The sequence below is a fragment of the Lampetra planeri genome, chromosome 25, assembly GCF_965212315.1.
Source record: "Lampetra planeri chromosome 25, kcLamPlan1.2.h2, whole genome shotgun sequence".
Lineage (NCBI taxonomy): Eukaryota > Metazoa > Chordata > Hyperoartia > Petromyzontiformes > Petromyzontidae > Lampetra > Lampetra planeri.
The window spans coordinates 9,055,487-9,082,887 of NC_136131.1; the positions used below are offsets into that span (position 1 = coordinate 9,055,487).

At 48.1% G+C, this 27,401-nt stretch overlaps 1 protein-coding gene across 3 annotated transcripts in view; it reads left to right on the forward strand.

The window, feature by feature from the left end:
• Nucleotides 1–573: 573 nt before the first annotated feature.
• Nucleotides 574–27,401, forward strand: part of LOC144727420 (apoptosis-stimulating of p53 protein 1-like) — a 67,402-nt gene continuing 40,574 nt past the window's right edge. The window contains exons 1-2 of one of the 3 annotated variants that reach the window (XM_078606239.1): nt 574–900; nt 7,629–7,701. In XM_078606239.1, the coding sequence (XP_078462365.1) occupies nt 7,693–7,701 (9 nt within the window). In that variant the 5' untranslated portion in view covers nt 574–900; nt 7,629–7,692. Of the gene's footprint in view, nt 901–7,628; nt 7,702–19,783; nt 19,905–27,401 lie in introns of those variants that run through there. The other 2 variants (XM_078606240.1, XM_078606241.1) reach the window with 2 other exon arrangements.

Here is a 27,401-nt window from a genome sequence, read left to right on the forward strand (position 1 = left end):
AGGCAGTCGCCCTCCAGCAACAACGGAGGGCAGAGGAGCGACGCTCACAACAACGAGCGGAGCGCCGGGCGGATAAAACGCAGCAAGTTGGCACAGCTGGTGCATCTACCGGTCATCTCAGTCAACCCATGGCACCTGCTGAGTCTGTCCCGTGACCTCCTGTCAGCAGAGAGCCTTCGACACTTCACGTGGCCTCAAAGTGCACCTGGCCTGGCACAGACGCCGTGGTCACCGTCACTGAGTGGCGAATGACGTCTGTGTTGGTATTGGTGCAGGTCCGAGCGCTGCGCAACCAACACCAGTGACGATCATTCGAACCGGTCCATGTGTCCTTCCCCTAGGTCGACTCAGCCTCAAATGAGGTCCTGGTGCGGTGTGTGAATGTCGCTACCGAGAGATACAAAGGCGGCCGGGCGTGGTGCCCGCCACCCACCCCCTCGTGCCGGCCTCCAAAGGTGCTGCTGCTGCTGCTCGCTAACAGCACTTGCCCCAATGGCCTGTTAGGGGCTACACGGGGCATCTTTGTCTGTGGTGCAGCTCCGAGTGGTGACGTCACCGCCGTGGGGCTGTCGCTCCCCTCTGGCTTGTCACGTTGCCCAGGTGTGGTGCAGTTCACAGGTGATGCAGGCGCTCTCTCTCTCTCTCACGCAGTTCTTCCTTGACACGCAGCAGCAGCAACAACAACAACAGCGACGGCGAGAATCGACAACAACAACCACGTTCATCGTTTTCTTTTAAACTGGCGATGTGTGTGTGTTTTTTTTAAGTTTAGCCGTGTTCCATTTAAACTTTTAAAACAACTATCTGGCCCTTTCGCGAGCTCTCTGAAGCTGTTACATTGTCTTCTTGTTCGGAGGCGTTCATGAGCTTGGGGCAAGGAGTTTAAAGTTCTCAACAAAAGTAAGTGAACACCTGCACGTACGTACGCTGACATTACAGTACACGTATACCTGTCAAGACAAGAAACTCTACTTTGTAATAGGCAGGCGTCGTTAGCTATAATTGGGTCCTTAATGATGAGCGTTAATCATTGGGAGGCTGCAGTTGACATTCCGCCTTCCCGCGACAGTGGCAAGTCATCCCCACCACGGCACTGCCATCATCACGATCGTCATCACCAGACAATGGTTGGGGAGTTCATTCGAGAAATAAGGTCGCGTTTCGGAATAGTCAACAGCCACGATCACACACACACACGTCTTCACCATCTCGCACGGGCCTGCGATGATGGAGCAATCTGTCTTGAGCGCCTGCAACGCGAGTTGATTTCATCGGCTCCATCTCCGTGCGGGATGTCCACTCGAGCACATTCCTTCCTTTGGCTACCACTGCACCGTCGGTCTTGTCCAGCATCGCGGGACTCTTGCGACGTGTCGCGTGTGTACAACTAGAGATGCAGTCACCCAGGTGTGTGTACAGGTAGAGATGCAGTCACCCAGGTGTGTGTACAGGTAGAGATGTAGACACCCAGGTGTGTGTACACCTATAGATGTCGTCACCCAGGTGTGTGTACAGGTAGAGGTGTCGTCACCCAGGTGTGTGTACAGGTAGAGGTGTGTGTCACCCAGGTGTGTGTACAGGTATAGATGTAGACACCCAGGTGTGTGTACAGGTAGAGATGCAGTCACCCAGGTGTGTGAACAGGTAGAGATGTAGACACCCAGGTGTGTGTACAGGTAGAGATGTAGACACCCAGGTGTGTGTACAGCTAGAGATGTCGTCACCCAGGTGTGTGTACAGGTAGAGATGTAGTCACCCAGGTGTGTGTACAGGTAGAGATGTCGTCACCCAGGTGTGTGTACAGGTAGAGATGTAGTCACCCAGGTGTGTGTACAGGTAGAGATGTAGTCACCCAGGTGTGTGTACAGGTAGATATGTAGTCACCCAGGTGTGTGTACAGGTAGAGATGTAGTCACCCAAGTGTGTGTACAAGTAGAGATGTAGTCACCAGGTGTGTGTACAGGTAGAGATGTAGTCACCCAGGTGTGTGTACAGGTAAAGATGTAGTCACCCAGGTGTGTGTACAGGTAGAGATGTAGTCACCCAGGTGTGTGTACAGGTAGAGATGTAGACACCCAGATGTGTGTACAGGTAGAGATGTAGTCACCAGGTGTGTGTACAGGTAGAGATGTAGTCACCCAGGTGTGTGTACAGGTAGAGATGTAGTCACCCAGGTGTGTGTACAGGTAGAGATGTAGACACCCAGGTGTGTGTACAGGTAGAGATCTAGTCATCCAGGTGTGTGTACAGGTAGAGACGTCGTCACCTAGGTGTGTGTACAGGTAGAGATGTAGTCACCCAGGTGTGTGTACAGGTAGAGATGTCGTCACCCAGGTGTGTGTACAGGTAGAGATGTAGACACCCAGGTGTGTGTACAGGTAGAGATGTAGTCACCAGGTGTGTACAGGTAGAGATGTAGTCACCCAGGTGAGTGTACAGGTAGAGATGTAGTCACCAGGTGTGTGTACAGGTAGAGATGTAGACACCAGGTGTGTGTACAGGTAGAGATGTAGACACCCAGGTGAGTGTACAGGTAGAGATGTAGACACCCAGGTGAGTGTACAGGTAGAGATGTAGTCACCAGGTGTGTGTAGGAAGCGATGGCCAAACGTCGTGAGAATGTTATTGTTTTATTTGTATTATTTTATTATTTCCCTTCTACGTGACTTTACCGAAAGAACCTAGAATATGATGGCCATGCTGTACTCATGGTTCATAATAACGATCAAACCTGGCCAGTCTCATTGTTCTCTGTCTGTCTTCAAATAATATGGCCGCAATGTGTCAAAGTTGGAAGTCTGATACAAGGCTGCCGTGCACCGTGTGTGCGTGTCTACAGCTATTCCCACTGAGGTGTGTGTGTGTACAGCAGTTCGGCAATAATAGCTATGCTGTACTGATGACTGCAATCACAAATCAACCCAGGATGAGACTGCCTATCGTAATAATATGACCACGATTTGAATAAACGGCTGCGTTTGTGCGTTGCGTGCGAGAGACGATAGCTAAGGATGTGTGTGTGTTACGGTTCTAGCCATCGAGCCGTGTGTTGGTGTGCAGTGCACTTTGCCCATCTCCATCCTCTGTTTACTGTGGAAGTTTTTTTTACCCTTCCAACTCTGCCGCCGCTGCTGTTGTTGAAAGGGGAGGTGGGGTGTGGGGCAGCATTTTAACTTCTCAAGTGGTGGCTCTTGTGTGCCAGGTCTACACATTCCTGAGCGAGTCCGAGTTCAACTTTGGAAGGAGAGAGAAAGAGGTCCAATTGAGTATGCTAATGTATAAACTAGTGTAAAATTTCGATTTAAAGCTTTCGTGACTGCAGGGATTCATCTTCTTGGTTCTTTCGGTAAAGTCACGTAGAATGGAAATAATAAAATAATAACAATTAAACATAATAAAACGTCGTGAGAATTATTTTATTATGTTTTATTTTTATTATTTTATTATTTCCATTCTACGTGACTTCACCGAAAGAGCCAAGAAGATATAAACTAGTGCTTAAACTATTTATTTTTTATTTTTTTCCAGGTAAGGCTCACTGAACTACGTAGCTCTTTTTCAGAAGCGCCTTGGCTCTAAAACAAATTCTAGCTCAACTAAATGACTTACGAAGTGGAAATGTATAGCAGCCACATACTCTAAACGCGTGATGTTAATTCCAAATGTGGAGGGAAGACCCGGAGACAATCCACGCGACCACGGGGAGATAGACACGCAAACTCCAAATAAACAGCAGGCGTCAGGGTCGGAATCGAATCCACGACCTCCTGTATACCGGACGAGGTAGTCAAGATTTCGCCACCGCAGCGACCCTGTGAGTGAAACTTCATGGATATACCGAACGGGTTTTCGAGAATAAAATTGTGTCCATAGCGTGCATTGCAATGTCATCGCCAGGTTCGGACTTGTATAACAAGGAGAGGAACTGTGGAGTGACCTGTTTGCTCCAGCAAAGTTCAAAGTTCATTTATTAGGTATAGCCCTGTGAGCCATTCGGCTCTTGAATCGGGTGCAACCGCAACAAACAAAAAACAAAAACATGAACAAGAAAACATCTTAAAGTGACTATGTGCAAACAGAAAATCCATTGGATTGACAGAGAAGCTGTTACAGACTAAGATTGGAATCAAAGTGTACGTCACCAATGATATATTATTTTTCTCCCTTAAAAGACCACGCCGCTGTTGTTGTAAGACTCGGTACGTCAGCTATTATATATATTTTTCTCCTTTTAAAGGTCACAGTGTCATTGTGAATGTGTTGAGTTTTTTCGGAGGATAATTGCGCGTGTGCACTACTGCCCGACGCAGTAGCATCACCAAATAAATTAGTTTCGTCTAAAGTTAAGCCAGTTAATTATCACAATCCAGTATCCAATTGTTTTTTTTGTGTAAATGCTACTACTGCGTAGTGATTTACGCGTTCACTTTTCCTGCAACGTCCTGATCGGCATCCATCATCATCATGAGTCCTAGTATATCCACTGCTGGATGAAGGCCCTCCCCAAGCGGTCGCGAGCCCTCACGGCAGAGATCGCAACCGGGTACCCGATACCCGTACCCTACCCGATACCCGGCTACCCGTACCCGGCCGGGTACGGGTAGCCGTTTGCGACCCTGGTGCGGCCGGGTACGGGTAGGCCGTGAGTCACTGGTGAGTAACCGTTTGTCACTCATTTCGGGTAAGGTACGGGTACGGGTAGGGAACGGGTACCCGTACCCGGCAGGGTACGGGTACCCGTTTGTGACGCTGGTGCGGCCGGGTACGGGTAAGGAATTAAAACCCGTTTGCGACCTCTGCCTCACGGTCTTGCGATGCCACCAAGATCCATCTCGCTCCTGCACATTGAGCCGATCACATTTTGCAACTGCAATGGGAAGGAATCTGTCACGTGTACGTCCATTATTTCCACTTTAAAATGCATTCTGTAAAGGATTCGAGCGAGGTTTATTTTCTCCGTGACTAGCAATATGTGTTTCAGGAGGACGTGTGCATTTAGATTCGTCCATTCTATTTGGCACAATTATTTTTGTTGATAACAAGGAAGGCATTCATTTGAAAATTGGTACACGTGATGTCGGATTGAACTTTTGTCTGAGCCTAAACCCTGTAAAGATTAAGAGGGTTTACGAATTCTCGCAGGATATGTTGCGAGTCGCTTGGAGACACTGGGATATGATGCACGTGACCACAGTGCTGGACATCTGTGCAAAAAAAGCTTCATAGCTCATCGGATTCCTCCAGTATAAATACAGATCATGATCATGATATTCTGATTCTGAGAGGTATACTGGATGTGGTGGTGTTCTGGGTGTGGAAATATATATTTTATCCGGGCCGCTTACCACGACTGACCTGACTGGAAGGAAGTCCTGCCCTTGTGAGTATTGCTCTGCGTGCCGAGTGCCACACTAAGCCTCAGTTCGAACCTATACCCAGGTTTGGGGGGTGTGGGGGTTGTTGTGTTTTGCCTCGACAGTCGACGATTCCTCCTTTTGCTCGCCTTGTGAGAGTTCCAGTGCCGCCAGGTCACCCCCAACATTCCGGGCCGCATTCCTCGCCGGGCCCGAGTGTCATCACCGTGCGGGTTAATGTATCGTAGAGACGTCGTGACGGCAGGCATCATAGGCAACTCATTCATCGAGAAAGAACAAAGTGGGGGGGGGGGGGACGCATTCGCTGTTAGCCGGCACACGCTTATGGCGCTACATCGCCATTATGCAGTAGGAACGTGGCTGTGTGTGGGAATTCAAGTGCACGTATCAGTGGCGACTATCTGAACCGGTCAAGGGCCTCTCCTAGGTCGACTCAGCATCAAATGAGTACCTGGTGCGTTGTGTGTGAAAGCATCGCCACTGGGGAGACAAAGGCGGCCGGGCGTGGTGCTGGCCACCCCCCTCCCACCTCGTGTGCCACAGTGACGGCCTTCATAGGTGCTCGCTAGTAACACTTGCCCCAACAGTATGTAAAGGCTATGCGGGTGATCGTTGTCTTTGTTATGTTAACGTCCGTGCTTGGCTGTGTGTCGACTCAGCATTACATCAACGAGTTCCTGCTGCGGTGTGTAGATATCAGCAGCGGGGAGACAAAGGCGGGCGGGCGGGCGGGCGTGGGACTGCGGGTACCAGCAATTGACCCAACTGCCTTCATCGCCTATACTATTGTCTGTGTGTGAGTGAGTGTGTGTGAGTGAGTGTGTGTGTATGTGTGTAGATGTGTGTGTGTATGTGTGTAGATGTGTGTGTGTGGGGAGCGGTAGCGTAGCTGTTAGAGCGCTGCGCTACGAACCTTGGCGATCCGGGTTCGATTCCCACTCACGGCCAACACCAGTGACGATTATCTGAGCCGGTCCTGGGCCTCCCCTAGGTCGACTCAGCCTCAAATGAGTACCCGGTGCGGTGTGTAAACATCGCCACTGGGGAGACAAATGTGGCCGGGCGTGGTGCTGGCCACCCACCCCCTCGTGTGCCGTTCCGGCCTTCATAGGTGCTCGCTAACAGCACTTGCCCCAAGAGTCTGTTAAGGCTATACGGGGATCTTTGTCTTTGTATATGTGACAAAGAGCACGTACGATGCCGTTCTCCAGGAACTGTTGATGATTTTTGCATAATACACAAAGGCGGAGTGCTTATTCTACAAGTGTTCTGTATGTTGTGTGCGTGTGTGAGTGGGGGGAACGGTGGTGCAATGGTTGGCGCACTACGCTATGAACCCAGCGAGCCGAGTTCGATTCGCTTACACGGGAACCGTCAGTGGCGAATGTCTGAACCTGTCCTGGGCCTCCCCTACGTAGGCTCAGACGTTATCCTGGCCACTCCATCGTACTGTACCTCTATTCCAAAATATATTTTCAACATGTGTGTGTTAAATACAGTACGTTTACACAATGCCAAGTGGTGGTGGGGGGGAGGGAGCTGGACTACATTTAAACAAACTGCAGAATATGGGCAGGAAATCTTATCTTGTGATAATAAACAGGGAAGAGACGACGGGAGTAAGTTTCATGCCTAGGGGCGTTCAGTCAATATTGACCAGCCCATGCAAAATCAATGAAGCGTGCATTGTACTCGACTGTGTGTCCTTTTATATGTTCACCCATAGGTGGGGAGGGGGGGCTCCCCTCCCCACCTTGGGGGTTATTTGACCATACTTCACCGCGCTGGTGATCGTGTAAAAAAGGTGCTATTAAGAAGGGCCATTTCCCAAAGTGTTGACTGTTTTATATATATATATTTCCCCGTTCAAGTCGGGGTGTTATTGAATGAATTTGTTGCATTGATTGACTTCATTTGTTCAATGAGTATTGAATGAATTCGTTGAAGTCATTTGTTATATCTGTGTTTGTGCACCACTGCTAACGCAGCAGCAGCAGCATCAGAAATGAATGTCTTATATTATTCAGTCTCATAATAAAAACCCTACGTTTTGCTGGCTGATTGGTGGGAGGGAGAGAGGGAGGGAGGGAGGGCCGGATGTACAGACGGTCACATCCAAAGAACGTGCAGATTATGATGATGAGATTATGATGATGAGATTATGATGATGAGATTATGATGACGTCATGATTGAGAGTGTCCATAAATCAGTGGCCAATCGGCTAAAATCGTTCCCATTGTAATCCCGATCAGCTGCTGCGGAGGTGATGATTTGAAGACACGCGGTCCGGATCTGTGGCTCAAACCAGCCAGGAATATGATGTCCGTGAGTATGAAACAGTCTCTGAGATTCGTTCGTTCACCGGTTCATTCATGGGTGGCGGCTGACCCGTGCCTCGTTTTATTTTATTTTTAAATCCTTTATATTAAGTTCACTTGCTTGCTTGCTTTGCGCGCTTACGACCGTGCAAATCTTTCGGTCGTTTTTTAACCCACTTCCCGTGATCCAATCGAGCTGACATTTTGCACACAGACTCGTTGTGCGTGACAATTTATTTTCGTGAAAATTTTTTTCCTAAATTTTCCATTTTTTAGGGAATTTTTTTTTGTCATATTTAATTTAAAATACCAATGTGATAAAAATGAAACTCTTACTCAAGAAAAACAGAAATGAATAATAAAATAAAACCGATGCCACGCATATAAAGGATTTATAGTGAAAAACTTTGTTTTTACGGGTTAATTTTTTGTTCACGGGGAGGGGGGGCGCGGGGGCTAGGCTCATTGAGCTTAAAATGCTGTTTTTGAAGGTTGACCCCGAGTGGGGGAGGGGAGTGGCGTGGGGGAGGGGAAAAAGGGGGATAGAGGAGAAAAAAATGCAAAGCAATCTCAGAAATCAGCGTACATCCCAGCATGTCATTGAAAAGCAAAAACGTTTAAGAGGGCTACGTACTACACGTTGGGACATTCGGCATTAAAGTGTTCGTGTGAGCCCAGGAGTTGCCATAGGCGGGACTATATTGAATCAAGTGTGGTCCAGCATCTTCTTGGTTTTTTCGGTAAAGTCACGTAGAAGGGAAGTAATAAAATAATAAAAATAAAACATAATAAAATAATTCTCACGACGTTTCGGCTACAACGCAAGCAGCCGTCTTCAGGTGAAGAATGCCAAGCTTGGCAGTGCCTCATTCTTCACCTGAAGATAGCTGCTTGCGTTGTAGCCAAAACGTCGTGAGAATTATTTTATTATGTTTTATTTTTATTATTGTATTACTTCCCTTCTACGTGACTTTACCGAAAAAACCAAGAAGATGAATCCCTGCAGTCACGAAAGCTTTAAATCGAAATGTGGGCCAGCAATTGGAAGGCGGCAGGGTTGGTGGAAAAAACACCGATCGTCACTTGCCAAACAACTCCCGTCCATGCCTCGCTGCGACACGGCGATATGGCAGTCGGACATGCGACTATTATCCCCTTTATTAACCCGCACTCACCACCGTGGTGAAGTATGGTCACACCAACACTGCGTGGAGAGGCCTTCATCCAGCAACTGTGGATTTGAACAAGGGCTGTTAAGTGAAGTCTATGACGTAGCACAGATGATGACCATGGTTCAGCGCACTCTGAGATATGCCACATATGATGATGATATTGATGATGGCGATTATACAGATGACATGCCGCACGACGATGATGATGCTGAGCAATCCTCCATAATAACGGTGATGATGAATGATGTTGCAACCTCCATGAGACCAACCTGCATGCAGTAGTTTATAGACAAAGGGCTGTTCTTATTCTCGTGTGTATGGCAATACAGTATGCTCAGAAGCTCAATGCAAATGTGGATATCCGTACACGATCGTGATGTAGACACATTCGCCCAGGTATATTATAACGTCTTGCAAAGATTGTGCTATTGTCAATGTCCTCATGTCTCAGCGTTGTAGCTGTGAATGTCTCGCTCTGAGAGCCTTTCCTTTCTCTGGTTTGCCTTGCCCTCCTATAACCCACCCCCACCACACTCGACTCGACTGCCTAAATTGCTTGCAGCTGTGGGTGAAAATTAGACACATACACACAGACACACACACACGCGCGCGCGCTCGCATATATATATTCTATAGATGCCACAGGCAGGGTCTGCGACTGCGAAGCCTCCGACAAAAACTACAACAACAAAGAACCAGCCGGTAGTCCGTCGCTCTGCTCTTGACGGCACGAGGCACCAATTCGGTGTCGGAGGCGCGTGCAGAGTCACCGGCCACGGGCAATCCACTGTTGGATGCAATGCCTCCCCTAGCCGCCTCCAGCCTCTCAAGATCCTGCAACTTGTTTAGGAAAGGCTTGTTTTTGTTTGTTTGTTATTGCACATGCATAGGTTTAACACACACACACGCACACGTGAGTATGCAACAGGCAATGATCCCCCGTTTAGGCTTTTTTTTGTCAGGCTGTTGGGGCAAGTCGCTGTGAGCTAACAAATATCTCACACAGTACACACACACACAGCGCACATCTTTCTGACATTTCTCCCGGCCGTGTACATATTTTAATTCATTTTCTCGCGAGAAAACATTGCAAATACTACTCCCAGGATAATTTGCGTAATTGCTCGTTGCTGCCTGGGACGGATAATTGATTGTTGTCATCATCATCATTATTGTTGTTTGCTTTGGCGGGTGGCTGGGCGGATGGTAACATTTTTGGACCCTGCGGGGGTGCTGGTAGTTGTGGTGGTGGTGGTAGTTGTGGTGGTAGTTGGTGGTGGGGTTTGGTCTGGATAGCAATTTATTCATATTTTTTTTTCAAAAGAAATATTTTTTTTTACCCATCTATGAAGAACAACCATCCGACTGGCGAGGGCTTTTATTTTTTGTTGGGGGATTGGGGGGGGGTGTGAGTCGGGGGGGGGGGGAATCGACCCCAAGAGGAGGAGGAGGAGGAAGAGGGGGGGGGGTGAGTGGTGGGAGGCAGCGGTCGAGGGAGGGAGTGGATGACCGAGCGCCGGTCCCGAGGTCGTCCTCTGCACGCCGAGACCGCCCGGGCCCGGGTCGGGATGTCGAACCGGGGCTTGCGTCGTTCGTTGGAGGTGAAGTACCGCTTCAGGGAGCGGCCCGTGGTGGTGAGAGGCAAGGCGCAAGAGGTACGCGAGCTCGGATCCACAGGTGTGCACGTATACTCCGTTGCCGTCGGGAGTTTCACGGGGGAAGCGCCATTCATCATCGAACACCGTCATTCTATTATCATCATCAAACATCATCATTGTATTAACATCGTCACTGGATCATCATCATCATCATCAACGTCGTCATTAGATCATCATCATCAAACACCGTCATTGTATTATCATCAAACATCATCATTGTATTAACATCATCACTGGATCATCATCATCATCATCAACGTTGTCATTAGATCATCATCATCAAACACCGTCATTGTATTATCATCAAACATCATCATTGTATTAACATCGTCACTGGATCATTATCATCATCAACGTCGTCATTGTGGAGGGTTGTGTTTACGGGGATGCGCCACTCGTCATTAACATCATCACTGGATCATCATCATCATCAACGTCGTCATTAGATCATCATCATCATCGTCACTGTGGAAGATTGGTTTACCGCATATTCATAAAGAGGGGGGATGACGTGTTTATGATCATCATCATTGCATGTCAATTCGAGTGCACTAAAACATAATCATGGTAATGATTATATGTGGTGCAAATCATATATGGTGCTTTGCTTACACAAAGCCTTGGTCGATCCACTGCTGGATGCAGGATTTCCCTCGTGCCGTGTGGGTAATTAACGGCTCACTTGACCATACTTCACCACGCTGGTCAGTGCGGCTTGGTGAACGGTGAAGAATCACATGACGGGTCCCGACGTCTCTTCGTTAGCCGCACGTGGCCGGGAATCGAACGTGGGGTGACAGCCGCCTTCACAGCGTCCGTGTTATGTTAACCTCTGCGTCAACCCCCACCACCCCGGAATATGACACGGAGGGCTAAAACATCATCATTGATGTGGTGCATCGTGCAGAATAACAGGCCCACATCGTTCAGAGTCCATTAGACAGATCGGTGCATAGCTCGACGGAACACGCAGTGCAGTATATATCGCGGTCGGCATACCTTTTGGTATTCTAACCACCACGCACCTCCGATTAGCATGGATGGCTACGTACGGTGCGAAAGAAGTTCAACTTACGCACCAAAATGCGGGGAAGAACTCAAGCCATTGATGGCAGCGGTGGTGATCAAACTGCAAGAGTGGTCCTCGAAGGACGTGTCGATTGTAACGAGGAAATCTCGAGCCAGAGGCTGGTGGTGAAGGTCGCGAGACTGCACGGGTGGCCCAGGGAGGGAGGGCATCGTTTTTCACATCCTTCCCGCGCACCGGCGCTTAGTAAGGTTGGCTACGTACGGTGCGAAAGAAGTTCAACGGACGGACGTACGTATCACGTGAGTGCGGTGTAGACGGGGAAGATCTAAAGCCATATGATGAAGGTGATGGTGGTGGTGATGGTGATGAGACGAACAGCCATCCCTGTGTACAACAAGCGTTTCCATGATATTGAGCTTCTGCTTAACAGGGGAGTTTGGTAATTACAAGCCTTCTGCGGAGAATGCTACTTATTAATGTAGCTCTATGCATCCATTTGTGAGTGTGTGTGTGATCCTATTTATGATTCTATGTGTGTGCCGTGAAGAAGAGCCATTGCCAAAAACGTCGCCTATGATAATATATTTTCTTATAAGGCCACTGTTATTGACAAATGTGTGGAGTTTTTTTTTATTGTTTTGTCACGTACTGCCTTTCTCATTTGTACTGCCATTGTTAGTACCCTGAATTCTAGAGCTAACATTAGGGGAGCGCTTTATAATTCAGTCGGCGTGTGTGCGAGTGTATGTTAGTGGTAGTGTGGCAGTCGGCGTGCTGCACTACGAACCCAGCGACCCGAGTTCGACTCCCGCTCACGGCGAACACCAGTGACGATTATCTGAACTTGTCCTTGGCCTCCCCTAGGTCGACTCTGCCTCAAATGAGTACCTGGTGCAGTGTGTTAAACATCGTCACTGGAGAGGCAAAGGCGGCCAGGCGTGGTGCTGGCCACCCACCCCTTCGTGTGCCGTGCCGGCCTTCATAGGTGCTGCTCGCTAACAGCACTTGCCTGAACAATCTGTTAAGGCTATACGGGGGGGTCTTTGAATGTGAGAGACCAGATTTATTTCCACTTTTTTGACACCGGTAACAAGGTTGGGGCGCGTCTTAATTTCTTTCCCGAGCGTCTTAGAATAATAACAATCCAGAGAGTGCAGTGCTGCTGTGTGACAATACTGTAGCAATGAAACCCCGTGCATTTAAGCGTCTTCCTAAAACACTATATCACCATCTCTTATGCTGCGCCCAATGACGGATCTCCCGAGTTGTCCTTACACGGCTCGTGGTCGAGATTTAACAGAGCGAAGGAGGGAGTGCGTAGCGGGCATTCCAAAGGATATGCTTCGTGGTAACTTGGCTTAATTATTTCCTCCGCCCTGAATAGTGCGTGACAGATGAATTAACGTTGCATGTGTAATACTTGCAATGTTGATTACAATTTAATTAACATTGCATGCATTACGCACGTACACCCTAATCAAATAATTCTGAATGCATCTCATCTCTCTCTCTCTCTATTTTCAGACATTGTAAGACCTTGCAAGCTAAACAGGCTTTGAGTCTGGAAAAATGTTTACTTGGGTGGGACGTTGGCCGGCAATACCAGACGTTGTGGTCCTTGGCAGTGCGGCGATGGGTTTCTTGAATCCGTCTGTGCAGATTTTTTGAGTGTCATGAGGTATGCGTTGTGGGTACTCGGATGTCTTCCCACGCGAAGCCAAACGCTCATTCGTGGTGTTGGTCAAACGTCCCTAGGCAGCAAGCCTCTTCTAAAAATACGTTTTGAAACTTTCCACCAGGTTCTCTTGGACGAATAAAAGCCATTTTATGATGCATTTAACTTTTAACGGGATGTAAAGAAAACGTCGTGCGGCAGATGTAGTCGAGAAGAGGAGACAGTTGCGTATGTATGTTGTTGAGCTTATTCGCACCATACGTAGTCAATCGTGCTAATCGGAGGTGTGGGGGGTGGGGGGAACGACAACAAACTGAACACAAAAAGCAGTTCTAAAGAAATTAGTTTAAAATCTACGCGATTTCAAAGTGCATAGCTCCAGTGGCTTCCTAATAAAATATGTGTTCAGGATGGAGGAGGGAAAATCATCGAGGCGGGCATTGTAGCGGCATTCGGAGATTGGTGACCAAAGCGAAGACCTGAAGCCAGATGGTGGCGGTGGTGATGAGTATGTCAGCATGGTCTTTGAAGAACGTTTCAACCGTAACAAGATGAAGACCCTCAAGCCAGATGGTGGTGACGTGACCAAGAGGAGGCCCTGGGGAGGCTCGGCGCTGACTTTGCAAACAACTGTGGGATGAGGCAGAAGGAAGGAAGCGATGGCATCGGCCATCGTGACGGCCCTTGGGATAATAATTATTAAAGTAGCTTATCTCTCTGCATTAAGAATGAACGCTGCCTTAAATTGCAAACTTCTGTCCCGGATCATAAATGTGCTCTGTTGCTTTTCACGAATGAATGGAATTTTCCAAAAGCATTTTCCATCCTGTTCTCACTTGCTTCTTGTTATTTAATAATGTTGACCCCTAATCGGGCTTCAATAATTTCCCTACATATACATACCCTTTTGTGTTTTCTTACTCTGTCCCTCCGACAATTATATATTTTAAAAAATGCAGGGTCATCGTTGGGCTAGCCGTGCCACTGGGATCAACTTTGCGTGCCAATACTAAATGTGCAGAGTCAGAGACATGGGTAGAAAACAAACGTGATGTATGGAAACAAGGGATTAACCTTTGCCCCCAAGGACACCCATTGTCTGGAGATTCGAGCGTCGCCAATGCTCAGAGATGTAGACGTGGTGTGGTAACCGACCTTACTTAGTGCCGGATTAAGCTAGTGCAGGGCCCTGTAGCAGAGGTGGGACAAAGTCATTGTTATGCAAGTCCAAGTCGAGTCGCAAGTCATCAAATTCATGACTCGAGTCTGACTCGAGTCCAAGTCACATGACTCGAGTCCACATCTCATAGGTGGGACAAAGTCATTGTTGTGCAAGTCCAAGTCGAGTCGCAAGTCATCAAATTCATGACTCGAGTCTGACTCGAGTCCAAGTCACATGACTCGAGTCCACACCTCTGCCCTGTAGCATGATGTTATAAAGGGGCCCAAAATAAATAAATACGTAAATATTAAAAACACAAATGTTTTACTTGCACAGTAAAATTATTGTATTTTTTCATTTGCTATACAGCCAGATAATATGACAAATCGCTAACCTTAAACACCCAGTCGTTCATAAAAGTTGAAGGCGGTATAGTACTATAGCAATAGAGCAAGTGCAGAAGCATTGAACCGGAATTGATAGCTTGAAAGCATTTAGCGCGGGGCCCTTGAAAGTGCGGGGCCCGTAGCTACTACATATGTAGTTGAAGTAGCTACTACATAGTAGCTGCTACTTAGTAGCTACTACATGTGTAGCTACTACATGTGTAGTTAAAGTAGCTACTACATAGTAGCTGCTACTTAGTAGCTACTACATGTGTAGCTACTACATGTGCAGCTACTACATGTGGTGTAGCTACTTTTGCTACGAGGATAATCCGGCACCGAGTCCACCCGCCCTACCGCATTAGACGCCAGCCCCTCGTCGGAATTCTCTTGGCGCGGAGCTGTTTTTGGTCGACTTCACTTGAGTTTGCAGTCTTATCAACGGCAGCTCCTACGGTTCAGAGGGGAGAATTATAAACAGGCACTGTACTGCCAGTTTGCCCGTGTGCGCTTGCATAGCTGCAAACACCCGGGTTCCTTGCGTTTAGCGGCGGTTTGCAGGCGGATGTGGCGAGCGTTTGTTAGCGAGCGCACATTCAGGCCGGCAGAGCGCACAAACGGACGGTGAGGCCACAAAACAATGCCTGCCCGGCCAATGCTGAGGTCTGCACACCGCAGCAGGGTACTCATTTACGGATTTATTTGTGTATGTGTATGTATGTTGAACTTCTTTTACACCGTACGTAGCCAACCGTGCTTATCGGAGGTGCGGGGAAGGACAACAATCTACCTAAGGCAGGGGTGGGGGACCTTTTTTCTGCCAAGGGACATTTGGATATTTCTATAACATCATTCGCGGGCCATATAAAACGATCAACTTAAAAATTAGCCTGTTATATTTGGTCAAACATTTAATTAACTCACCCCTAATGTGATGTATTGAACTGCTACTCTTTGGTGAGGCGTGTGTGATGTTAGCTGGTATTGATGATGTTGCTACTTTTTCAGGTTTGCTCTTGGCATAGCCAGACGTTTCAGCAGTTAGGCAACGGAGTGACAGGGTGGGCAGCTGTTCCAGGGCTGATGTGTATATCGGCACACAAGCCAGCAATTTAGGCATGCAGATGGGCTGGCAAGCGAGCACGCGCGCACGCAGGCAGGTGTGTGGGCAGGCCGGCAGATGGGCAAGCACGAGCAGGTGGGAAGGTTTTTGTCGTAGCATTGCTGGAAGATTTGCAGGCAGATAGGCAGGTTGGCGGTGGGCAGGTGGGTAGGATGGCTGGCAGGATGGCTGGCAAGCAGGCAGGGTGGAAGGCAGATAGGCAGGTTGGCGGTGGGCAGGTGGGTAGGATGGCTGGCAGGATGGCTGGCAAGCAGGCAGGGTGGAAGGCAGATAGGCAGGTTGGCGGTGGGCAGGTGGGTAGGATGGCTGGCAGGATGGCTGGCAAGCAGGCAGGGTGGAAGGCAGATAGGCAGGTTGGCAGTGGGCAGGTGGGTAGGATGGCTGGCAGGATGGCTGGCAAGCAGGCAGGGTGGAAGGCAGATAGACAAGCTGGGCAGTCACGTGTATAGACCCATAGCCAGGCACTTGGGCAAGGAGGTAGAGCTGGCTATGGCTGATGCCGGTGATCAGACAGACAGACGAGTAAGAGGGAGGGGGGGGGCGAGATGGTTGGTTAGTCAGGCAGACAAACATGAAGATGTGCAATTTTCGATTTAAAGCTTTCGTGACTGCAGGGATTCATCTTCTTGGTTCTTTCGGTAAAGTCACGTAGAAGGGAAATAATAATATAATAAGAATATATAATTTATTATGTTTTATATATAATAAATTATGTTTTATATAATAAATGATGTTTTATAATTAATGATGTTTTATTGCTATTATTATTTCCCTTCTACGTGACTTTACCGAAAGAACCAAGAAGATGAAAATGTGCATTTAGATAAGCCGACAGACGGGCAGCAAGACAGAAAGGCGGGTAGACCGATAGGAAGACGGACAGGTCGAGAGGCTGGGGTGGGTTCAGAAAGAGTGGCTGGCTGAATGTTGTCCCTTGAGCTCGGTTTGACTGCCTCAATGTTGAGGCCAGGTGTGCGGGTCTGTGCGGGCGTCCTGGTATGTGGAAAACATCGCTTGCGTGTGTTTGCGTTTGTGTACACGTGTGCCCGCGTCAATGTAAGTCGGTGTGTGTGTATGCGTGGGTGTAATGGGGAGTGGTAGTGTAGCGGTTAGCGCGCTGCGCTATGAACCTGGCGACCCAGGTTCGATTCCCGCTCACGGCCAACACCGCCAGTGACGATTATCTGAACCGGTCCTGGGCCTCCCCTAGGTCGACTCAGCCTGAAATTAGTACGCGGTGTGCAAACATTGCTACTGGGGAGACAAAGGCGGTCGGGCGTGGTGTTGGCCACCCACTCCCTCGTGTACCGTTCCGGCCTTCATAGGTGCTCGCTAACAGCACTTGCCCCTACAGTCTGTTAAGGCTATACGGGGGATCTTTGTCTTTGTCTTTGAATGTGTGTCTTCGTGGGTCGAGCTGGTGTGGTTCGCACTCTGCACCATGAACCCGGTTTTCTGAGTTCGATTCCCCAAAGCTTGCATCGGTGGCGAGTGATGTGCGAACCGATTAGGTTCGACTCGGCCTTAAATGAGTAATCTGGTGCCGTGCGTAAATACGTTATTATAAACCCTGGGGAGACAAAGGTGGCTGGGCGTGTCGTTGGCAGCATCACATCCCTCATGCAGCGTTGCTGGCCTTCATCGATGCTCGGTAACAGCACTTGCCCCAACTGCCTGTGTAGGCTATACGTCGATCTTTGGCTTTGTAAAAGGCAGAGCGATTACGTAAGTGGGTGTATGTTTGTGTATGTGAGTGTGTATGTTTGTGTGTATGTGAATGTGTATGTTTGTGTATGGGAGTGTGTATGTTTGTGTATGTGAGTGTGTATGTGAGTGTGTGTGTTTGTGTATGTGAGTGTGTATGTTTGTGTATGTGAGTGGTATGTTTGTGTGTATGTGAATGTGTATGTTTGTGTATCGGAGTGTGTATGTTTGTGTATGTGAGTGTGTATGTTTGTGTATGTGAGTGTGTATGTTTGTGTGTATGTGAATGTGTATGTTTGTGTATGGGAGTGTGTATGTTTGTGTATGTGAGTGTGTATGTGAGTGTGTGTGTTTGTGTATGTGAGTGTGTATGTTTGTGTATGTGAGTGGTATGTTTGTGTGTATGTGAATGTGTATGTTTGTGTATCGGAGTGTGTATGTTTGTGTATCGGAGTGTGTATGTTTGTGTATGTGAGTGGTATGTCAGTGTGTATGTTTGTGTATGTGAGTGTGTATGTTTGTGTATGTGAGTGGTATGTTTGTGTGTATGTGAGTGGTATGTTTGTGTGTATGTGAATGTGTATGTTTGTGTATCGGAGTGTGTATGTTTGTGTATGTGAGTGGTATGTCAGTGTGTATGTTTGTGTATGTGAGTGTGTATGTTTGTGTATGTGAGTGTGTATGTTTGTGTATGTGAGTGTGTATGTTTGTGTATGTGAGTGTGTATGTTTGTGTATGTGAGTGTGTATGTTTGTGTGTATGTGAATGTGTATGTTTGTGTATGGGAGTGTGTATGTTTGTGTATCGGAGTGTGTATGTTTGTGTATGTGAGTGGTATGTCAGTGTGTATGTTTGTGTATGTGAGTGTGTATGTTTGTGTATGTGAGTGTGTATGTTTGTGTATGTGAGTGTGTATGTTTGTGTATGGGAGTGTGTATGTTTGTGTATGGGAGTGTGTGGGGAGCGGTGGTGTAGCTCATAGCGCGCTGCGCTATGAACCTGGCAACCCGAGTTCGATTACCGCTCACGGCCAACACCGGTGACGATTATCTGAACCGGTCCTGGGCCTCCCCTAGGTCGACTAAGCCGCAAATTAGTACCTGGTGCAATGTGTACGATGTGTAGACACCCCCTCGTGTGCCGTGCCGGCCTTCATAGGTGCTCGCTAACAGCACTTGCCCCAAAAGTCTGTTACATGCTATATGGGGGATCTTTGTCTTTGTATGAGTGTGTGTGTGTATGATTGTGAGAGAGAGAGTGTGTGTGAGAGTATGAGTGTGTGTGTGTATAATTGTGTGTGTGTGAGAGAATGTGTATGATTGTGAGAGAGAGTGTGTGTGAGAGTGTGAGACTATGAGTGTGTGTGTGTATGATTGTGAGAGAGAGAGTGTGTGTGAGAGTATGAGTGTGTGTGTATGAGTGTGTATGTGTGAGAGTATGAGTATGTGTGTGTATGATTATGAGAGAGTGGGTGTGTGTATGATTGTGTGTGTGCGTGAGAGAGTGTGTGTGTATGATTGTGAGAGTATGTGTGTGTGTATGATTGTGTGTGTGAGAGAGAGTGTATGTGTGTATGAGAGTATGTGTGTGTATGATTGTGTGTGTGTGAGAGTGTGTGTGAGAGCGTGTGTGTATGAGTGTGTGTGTGTGTATGTGTATGATTGTGAGAGTGTGTGTGTGTATGATTGTGAGAGTATGTGTGTGTATGATTGTGAGAGTATGTGTGTGTATGATTGTGAGAGTGTGTGTGTGTATGATTGTGAGAGTATGTGTGTGTATGATTGTGAGAGTATGTGTGTGTATGATTGTGAGAGTATGTGTGTGTATGATTGTGAGAGATTGTGTGTGTGTGTATGATTGTGTGTGTATGATTGTGTGTGTGTGGGCGTGATGTTGAGCTGAGCAACCCTCGAACTCCCCGCCACACTTCCTGCACGCTTTGTCTCCGGCTTTGTCTCGCGATTTTATTTCACTCCTCGCTTTGTGTCGCGTTGCCTGGCACACGGCAGCCGTGGCATCTTGACTCATCGCGATCTGCCCATGATCTCTCTCACTCCGACGTACATTCCCCCGACTGTAGTAGTGCCTGGAATTCAATTTACTCTCCGAGTTCCAGTTAAAACAATAACCCTGTATGAAATCCGGGCGTAGCCTGCAAAGCCGGGGGGGGGGGTATGGTTGGGAGAGAAGTGGCTGAAGTCGGTGGTGTTGTTGCCTTATTCCGTGGCGTCGCATGGCCGTGACGCCTCCTCCTCCTTCGCCGTATCTGGTGGACACCTCGTAGTGGGGCCGCACGCAAGGTGAGCTCTAGGGCGCATGGCACCCTCACCTGTGTGAGATACAGACATCGCACACTCTCACCTGTCAGTTGTAGACACACCTGTGAGCTGTAGACACTCACACTCACCTGTGAGCTGTAGACATCTCACACTCACCTGTGTTCGTTATAGACTCACCTGTGTGAGCTACAGACATCGCACACTCACCTGTCAGTTGTACACTCACCTGTCAGTTGTACACTCACCTGTCAGTTGTAGACACTCACACTCACCTGTGAGTTGTAGACACTCACCTGGTGCATTGTAGACACTCACCTGGTGCATTGTAGACACTCACTTGAGTTGTAGACACGGCACACACTCACCTGGTGAGTTGTGGACACGCCTGAGCTGTAGACACGGCTCACTCACCTGTGAGCTGTAGACACACTCACCTGTGAGATGTCTACAACTCACAGGTGAGTGAGCTGTGTCAGTTATAGACTCACCTGTGTGCAAAGCCACGTGGTGCTTGAACACTGAGTTGGTGTCAGGTGAGAGAGCACAGGGAATTAAATAACTTACTAACAAACCTGCCACCAAAGCTGCTCACCACCGAGCTTGTCAGAACAGAGCGTCCGAACGAACCTCACCCGCTTGATCATGACGTGGCGGTGGTGGTGGTCATGGTGGGATTTTTTTTGTTATTTTAAATCTGGGATTAACACTGTACTGCTTATACAGCCCCCGGACAACGTTTCACTTGAGCAAGGAATATTTACGTTTTTGTTCTTCCGTGGGTCGGATGAAACGAGTGCCACTTGGTGGGAAGTCGACGTTTGGATATTGCTCTACTTGCTTGTCGGATTCCTCCAGTGGTTGAATATTGATTCTAATTCCGATTCTTCCTTCATGGAGACGACTCGTCCCAATGGGGGAGGCCTCGCAACAAGAAGGGCCTGGGTTCGATTTGCGTCCTGGGCGCCTTCTCCGTGTGGAGTGTTCTGCACGAGTTTCAACCGGATTTTCCTGGTTGTCCGGATTGCTCCCATGGATAAAACACAATACACGATGCAACTCGTATCGATTTGACTGGGCAAACATCGCAAAGCCGAACAGGTACTTGTGCAAATTACTCAATTGGGATCACACACAGCGGCTGCAGCAACATCGCCCTCAACTGGCAAAGTCTGCCAGCACTTTGTTGAATAACAAGTCTTGAGACTGTAAGACTTTCCTGCGTAAGCATGTAAACTGAAACTAAAGATTGTTTTGTTATTTGGCCAGGCAAGGCCCACGGAGCTTATAGAGGTATTTTTCAGAAGCAACCTGGCCACAAGTGATAGCCCAACGAAGTGGCTTATCACGTGGAAATGTATAGCAGCCAAATACTCTAAACGCGTGATGTTGATTCTAAATGTGGTGAGAAAAACCGTAAGACCCGGAGGAAAAAAACCTCGCGACCACGGGGAAAGAGAGACACAAACTCCAAATATACCAGCGTCGGGGTCGGGATCGAACCCACGACCTCCTTCATACCAGGCGAGGTAGTTAACATCTCCTAGCCACCGTGATGATGATGAGAGAGAGAGACACGTAAACTCCAGATATACAGCAGGCGTCGGGGTCGGGATCGGAACCCACGACCTCCTGCATACCAGGCGAGGTAGTTAACATCTCCTAGCCACCGTGATGATGATGAGAGAGAGAGACACGTAAACTCCAGATATACAGCAGGCGTCGGGGTCGGGATCGGAACCCACGACCTCCTGCATACCAGGCGAGGTAGTTAACATCTCCTAGCCACCGCGGCGTCCCATGTGTAGTAATAAAGAAATAATTGCCTTTCTATTTTCAGCCGTTCGTCAATCCACCGGTGGATGAAGTCCTTCCCACGCCGTGTCAGTCACGAGGGATTATTTGGCTGTTCCTCGCCATGCTGGTCGCTGCGGGTTAGTGATGCGGAGGTGATGCAGTGGTGCCCAGGGCCACAGATATATGATTTGCCACTGAATGTTAGCCGCGGCTGAGAATCGGTGGGTTTACAGCTCAGCGCGCGAGCCACCGGGTGCCCCTCCATCACCGTGACCGGGCTCTGTTGCCCTGTTCTAACAGTATTGGTTCAACAAGCAAAGCCCGACTCTGCCGCAGAGACGGCGAATGTCAAAACCGACCCAGAGTCTTCTTGTGTCAAAGCAATGTTGTTGGAAAAAATGCGCTCGCCAGAAGGCTGTGCGTGTGGCCGATGGGATGGAGAAACAAACGTGGGATTGGCGGCGGTGTCAGCTTAATAATTTGGTGTTAAATGAAGACATTTCTATTGGATGTACAGTAAGAAAAAAAAATAACAATCAGTGTGAATCATGCTTCCTTCCCTTTTATTTGGCAGTTACACAAGCGCAATGTTATTTTTAGTTTGCATTATGAGACACCTTGCAAGTGTCGCGTTTAGCCTCTATCACCTGCATCTGTGGTGTGTCCCGGAGGCCTTTGGACGTCTTCCGTGTGAGTTACGTTTGCACAACGGGCCCTCGGCCTGGTTTTAAAATACTAAAGGTCATCCAACAGCGATTGTCCTTTGGATGGACTTCCCTTGCCATGGGAATGTGAAATCTCCATTCTCGGCTTGGCAGGGTAATGTTTCTGTATTTTAAGCTTTCGTGACTGCAAGGATTCATACTCTTAGTTATTTTGGTAAAGTCACGTAGGTTAAAAATGAAATAAAAATTAATAAAAATAAAACAATGAAAATCACGACGTCATCAGGTGGGACCGTGGGACCGTCACAGCCAGATTAGCTGCATCAAGTGATGCAGCTAATCTGGCTGTGACGGTCCCACCTGATGACGGAGACTTGTGTTGCCTCCGAACGGTCGTGATTTTCATTGTTTTTCATTGTTTTATTTTTTATTAATTTTTATTTCATTTTTTACCTACGTGACTTTACCGAAAGAACTAAGAGTATAACGTTTCTGTGTTTTTTTGTGAGTACCGTTTAACGTGCTTGCCCTATACCCCGAATGGACATCTGTGAAGACGAGCTTTGTAGCTCATCGGATTCCTCCAGTAAAAATAAATATTCTCTTGACTTAAAGCTTTCGTGACTGCAGGAATTCACATTGTTTGGGTCTTTCGGGGTAAAGTCACGTAGATAGGTTCAAAGAAAATAACACAAATAACCAAAAACAAATATTCTGATTTGAAGACAATATTCTCAACATTTACGCAGTGTGCACTGCGCTATTCACCCGGCGATCTGAGTTTTCGATACGGCTCACCCTGGCACACACCCTGTCCCCTTGCCAACCCTGAACGGAGCAGCGTGGTCAAATATGGACAAAGCAACCCTCATCACCGACAGAATTACGGCGGAGGCCTTCACTCAGCGGCGGATTAATCAAGGGCTACAAATCATTACGTAAAGCACACACCAGTGGTGGAGCAGGTGGTGGGCATGATTTAATGTTTAACAAAGTAATACTTGTGCAAGAATGATTATATAAGTCTTTGTATCCACTTGTGAACTCTCTCACACACACACACAGCTCATGCAGAGAAAACAAACAAACCAGATGCCCCAATGTCAAAGCGAGAGCTCGATTAATTCCCGGAACCACGAGTTTACGCTTTGAGAACGAGATTAGCAAGTTGCTCTTTATATCTGTTAATCGGCAGGGTTTACTTTCAGCCGGGTTTGTCAAAGTAAATGACTGGGACAGACCCGGCTGAACTTATTCCGTGTGTGAGGCTGGGTCTCTATGTGCGTCTATGTTCTTTCTGGGTTCTCTACATGTCTTTGTGTCTGTATATGAGTCTATGTAAGTTGTTGGGGTCTCGAGTTGTGTGTGTGTGTGTGATCTCCATGTGGGTATTGTGGTCTCCATGCAAATCTATGAGTCTCTAAGTCTGTGTGTGCCTCTATGTGAGTCTATGCAAGTCGTTTAGGTCTTCATGTGACTCTGTGGGTCTCTGGGTGAAGCCAATGTTTAATTTCAGCTTGATGTTTCTGAGTTGGTTACCTGGAAACAAGTGATGTTTTAAGCCTGTGTTTAAATTATCTCCTCAAAAACGGATTCGCTTTAAATGTAATATTCACAATACTGTACTCAAGATTCCACTGCGTAGTATGAATCGAGTCTGCAGTATACCCTGGGCTGTGAACCCTGTGACCGGAGTTTGTTATTCTGAGTTTGTTTCCTGGCCACGGTCACCATCAGTGGCAGGTGGTATCTGATACATGGGCGCCACGGTGGTTAGGAGATGTTAACTACCTCGCCTGGTATACAGGAGGTAGTGGGTTCTATCCCGACTGATGCCTGTGTGTTTGGAGTTTGCACGTTCTCCCCGTGGTCGCGTGGATTCCCCTCCACATTTAGAATCCACATCACGCGTTTAGAGTATTTGGCTAATATACATTTCTACACGATGAGTCACTTCGTTTGGCTAGCGCTTGTGGCCAGCTCGCTTCTGAAAAGCAGCCATGGAGCTCAGTGGGCCCTACCCGATATAATAAAGGCAATATATAGTTGACAGTTTAGTTTGATACAATCCTCAGTAATCCCTTGTCCCCAAGCCGCACCGCCCAGCGTGGTGAAGTATGGGCAGACAACTCCCATGACCGACACGGCGTCGATGGCAGGCCTTCATCCAGCAGTGTATTGACAACGTGCTGTGTCGTCATTACGGTCACCTTTGTAGAGGAATACCTTTTCAGACGGAGCCTTCTGCTGACCTGTGCTGTTTGGAAATTTCAATCGCCGTTTCAGGTTTCAGCTCCTGTTCAGTGTTCTAGTTTGACACCATGTCAGCACTTCTGCGCCGGAACAGATGAGTGTCCCTGTTGCAACATTGATGAACAGTAACAATGCTTAACGCGGCCGGCTTAATAGCTGAGGGTGCTGCACGTGTAAAGTCCGCGTGTTTGTTCATATGAGGACTATTTATTATTAATTTTAGAACTTTCGTGACTGCAGGAATTATTATTTGGTTCTTTCGGTTAAGTCACGTCTAAAGATAAAATAATAAATTAAATTAAATAATAGAATACGACGTTTCGATTGCAACACAAGCAATCATCATCAGGTATAATGAAATAGCGACATAAAATCTAACCAGAAAACTATAGACAGACATATTAGCAGACAGATATCACCAAGATACATAGCTAGATTTTATGTCGCTATTTCATTATACCTGATGATGATTGCTTGTGTTGCAATCGAAACGTCGTATTCTATTATTTAATTTAATTTATTATTTTATCTTTAGACGTGACTTAACCGAAAGAACCAAATAATAAGGACTATTTACATTCGTCATCATTAGCCACGATCATTCCTCTGCTGGATGAAGGCCTCCCCCAGGGTTGGGCATCACTCGACACCGATGTGAACTGTGGAACCGAGTAACTCCGGGGTTCATTCGTGCGCTATTCTCTTGCCATGGGAATGTGGAATTTCCTCCACTGCCAGTGGACATGACCCATGACCATCTCACCCCCCCCCCTCCAATGCTCCAAGACTCCCCGAGTTGGCTTCTTGAGCCTCTTTAATGTTCAGCACTTAGCAACGTGTGTATAGAGTGCGTGTGTGCGTGTGTGTGTGACTGTAGTGCTTAGGCATGTCCTTTCCACTCGCACACAATAGCGTCAAGAGTGATTCCAGGAACACAATACGGCACCATGGTGGGAGACCGATTTTGCAGGCGGCGCACAAAGAGTCTGGGGGTGCCCGCTGCTTCATAACCGTTCCGTTGTTATTGATGATCGACTTCCACATTCATCCTCCGAGCCAAATCACTCAGAATCGTGATTCGCGTGCAATCCAATGCCCCCCACCCCCTCACCCCGCACAACGTTGGGGTTGTTGCGGGGTTATTCCGCCGCGCTTCTCCACGCTGGCCAGCGGCGGTAGGTGTGGAAGCGTCGAAGTCGGAGCATGCAAGAACGGTGCAACAATGGACTTTTACTTTTGTTGCTGCACCCTAACTGAAGCAAAAAACATTTATACTGGTAGGAACCTCCTAGTTACACCAGCACACAGGGGATTATTGTGTTCGTCCGTCCGTGCAGGGAGGGGCTGGGTGGGGAGGGGAGGGTGGGGAGGGTGGGGCTGGGTGGGGAGGGGCTGGGTGGGGAGGGTGGGGAGGGGCTGGGTGGGGGGTGGGTTGGGCTGGGTGGGGAGGGGCTGGGTGGGGAGGGACTGGTCACCCCGTGGTGCCCTTATAAAACTCAACGTTTAACCTACTCACGCCGGCTTGTGCCCGCCCTCACAGTCGGGCATATTTGCGGAATACACCATGCCACCGTTGATCGTGGCCATTGACCGAGCAACCCAACGTTCCTATCAGCTCCCTCCACAGGAATGTGTTCACAGAGATCGCCCCTGAATACACTTCCCACAGCATGTGCCCAATCTCATCAGATGTCAAAAGCTAAGCAGGCAGGCGCCTGGCGTAGTACAGCACAACACTTGGATGGGAGAGGCACCACGATGCTACAGGTGTGGGAGTTGCGTGGTGAGGCCAGGAGATGACGGGGAGTTTCTCCAGCTCTTCACAGTTTCCTTCCGGCTTCGAAGGCGAACCGCTTATTCGTGGACAAACATCCGAATGTGGCAGGACCCTAATGGAAAAGTGTTGCTACTCCAGAGGCTTTGCTCGTTACGTGGCATAAACTATAAACTACAAACATTTTAAAAATGTTTTTACCAGGTAAGGCCCACTGAGCTATATATCTGTTTTTCAAAAGCGACGTGGGCATCACAAATTATAGCTAAACAAAGTGGTCTGTCACGTGGAAATGTATAGCAGCAACGCGTGACGTTGATTCTAAATGTGGAGGGGAAAACCGGAGGACCCGGAGAAAAATCCACACAACTACGGGGTGAGAGACACGCAAACCCCAAATCTACAGGCATCAGGGTCGCGTTTGAACCCACGACCTCCTGTATACCTAGCGAGGTAGTTAACATCTCGCTACAGGCATCACAGTATATCCAACAGGCTACTGGAGTTAAGAGGGCGGGGTGGCACCGTGGAGTAACTGATGTCTTACAATTGGAAGGTTTTCAAATCAATTTGCAGTTGGACGGTGATCAGCCCATCATTACTCTTGCGCAGATGAAATTAGTGCCGCGCCATTTTTGTGGGACTTGAACGGTGATTATCTTACGGCTAGACTGGTTGCCGTCACAGTAATGGGGAATTTCCACCCCTGCCTCGCTGTTTTCACCTGCAGGTGCGCGTTGACCAAAGCGGGATGCTGGGATTCGTGTCTGTAACACTTCACAACCCCGTTGAAATCCAACAGATGGTCATTACAGGCACTTTAATAGATTCAAGAACACATCTTTTTCTCTACATCGTGCTCAATGTAGATGCCTCCAGTGGCTTCAGGGGTCGCGTAAATCAATTACCGACGGTCATCATCGTCAGCCACGATCTATCCACCGCTGGATGAAGTCCTTCCCCCAAAAATGCTGTCGGCATCTCTCGCGGTCCAGCGAATCAGCGATGCGACAATCCCCCTGCCCCCCCCCC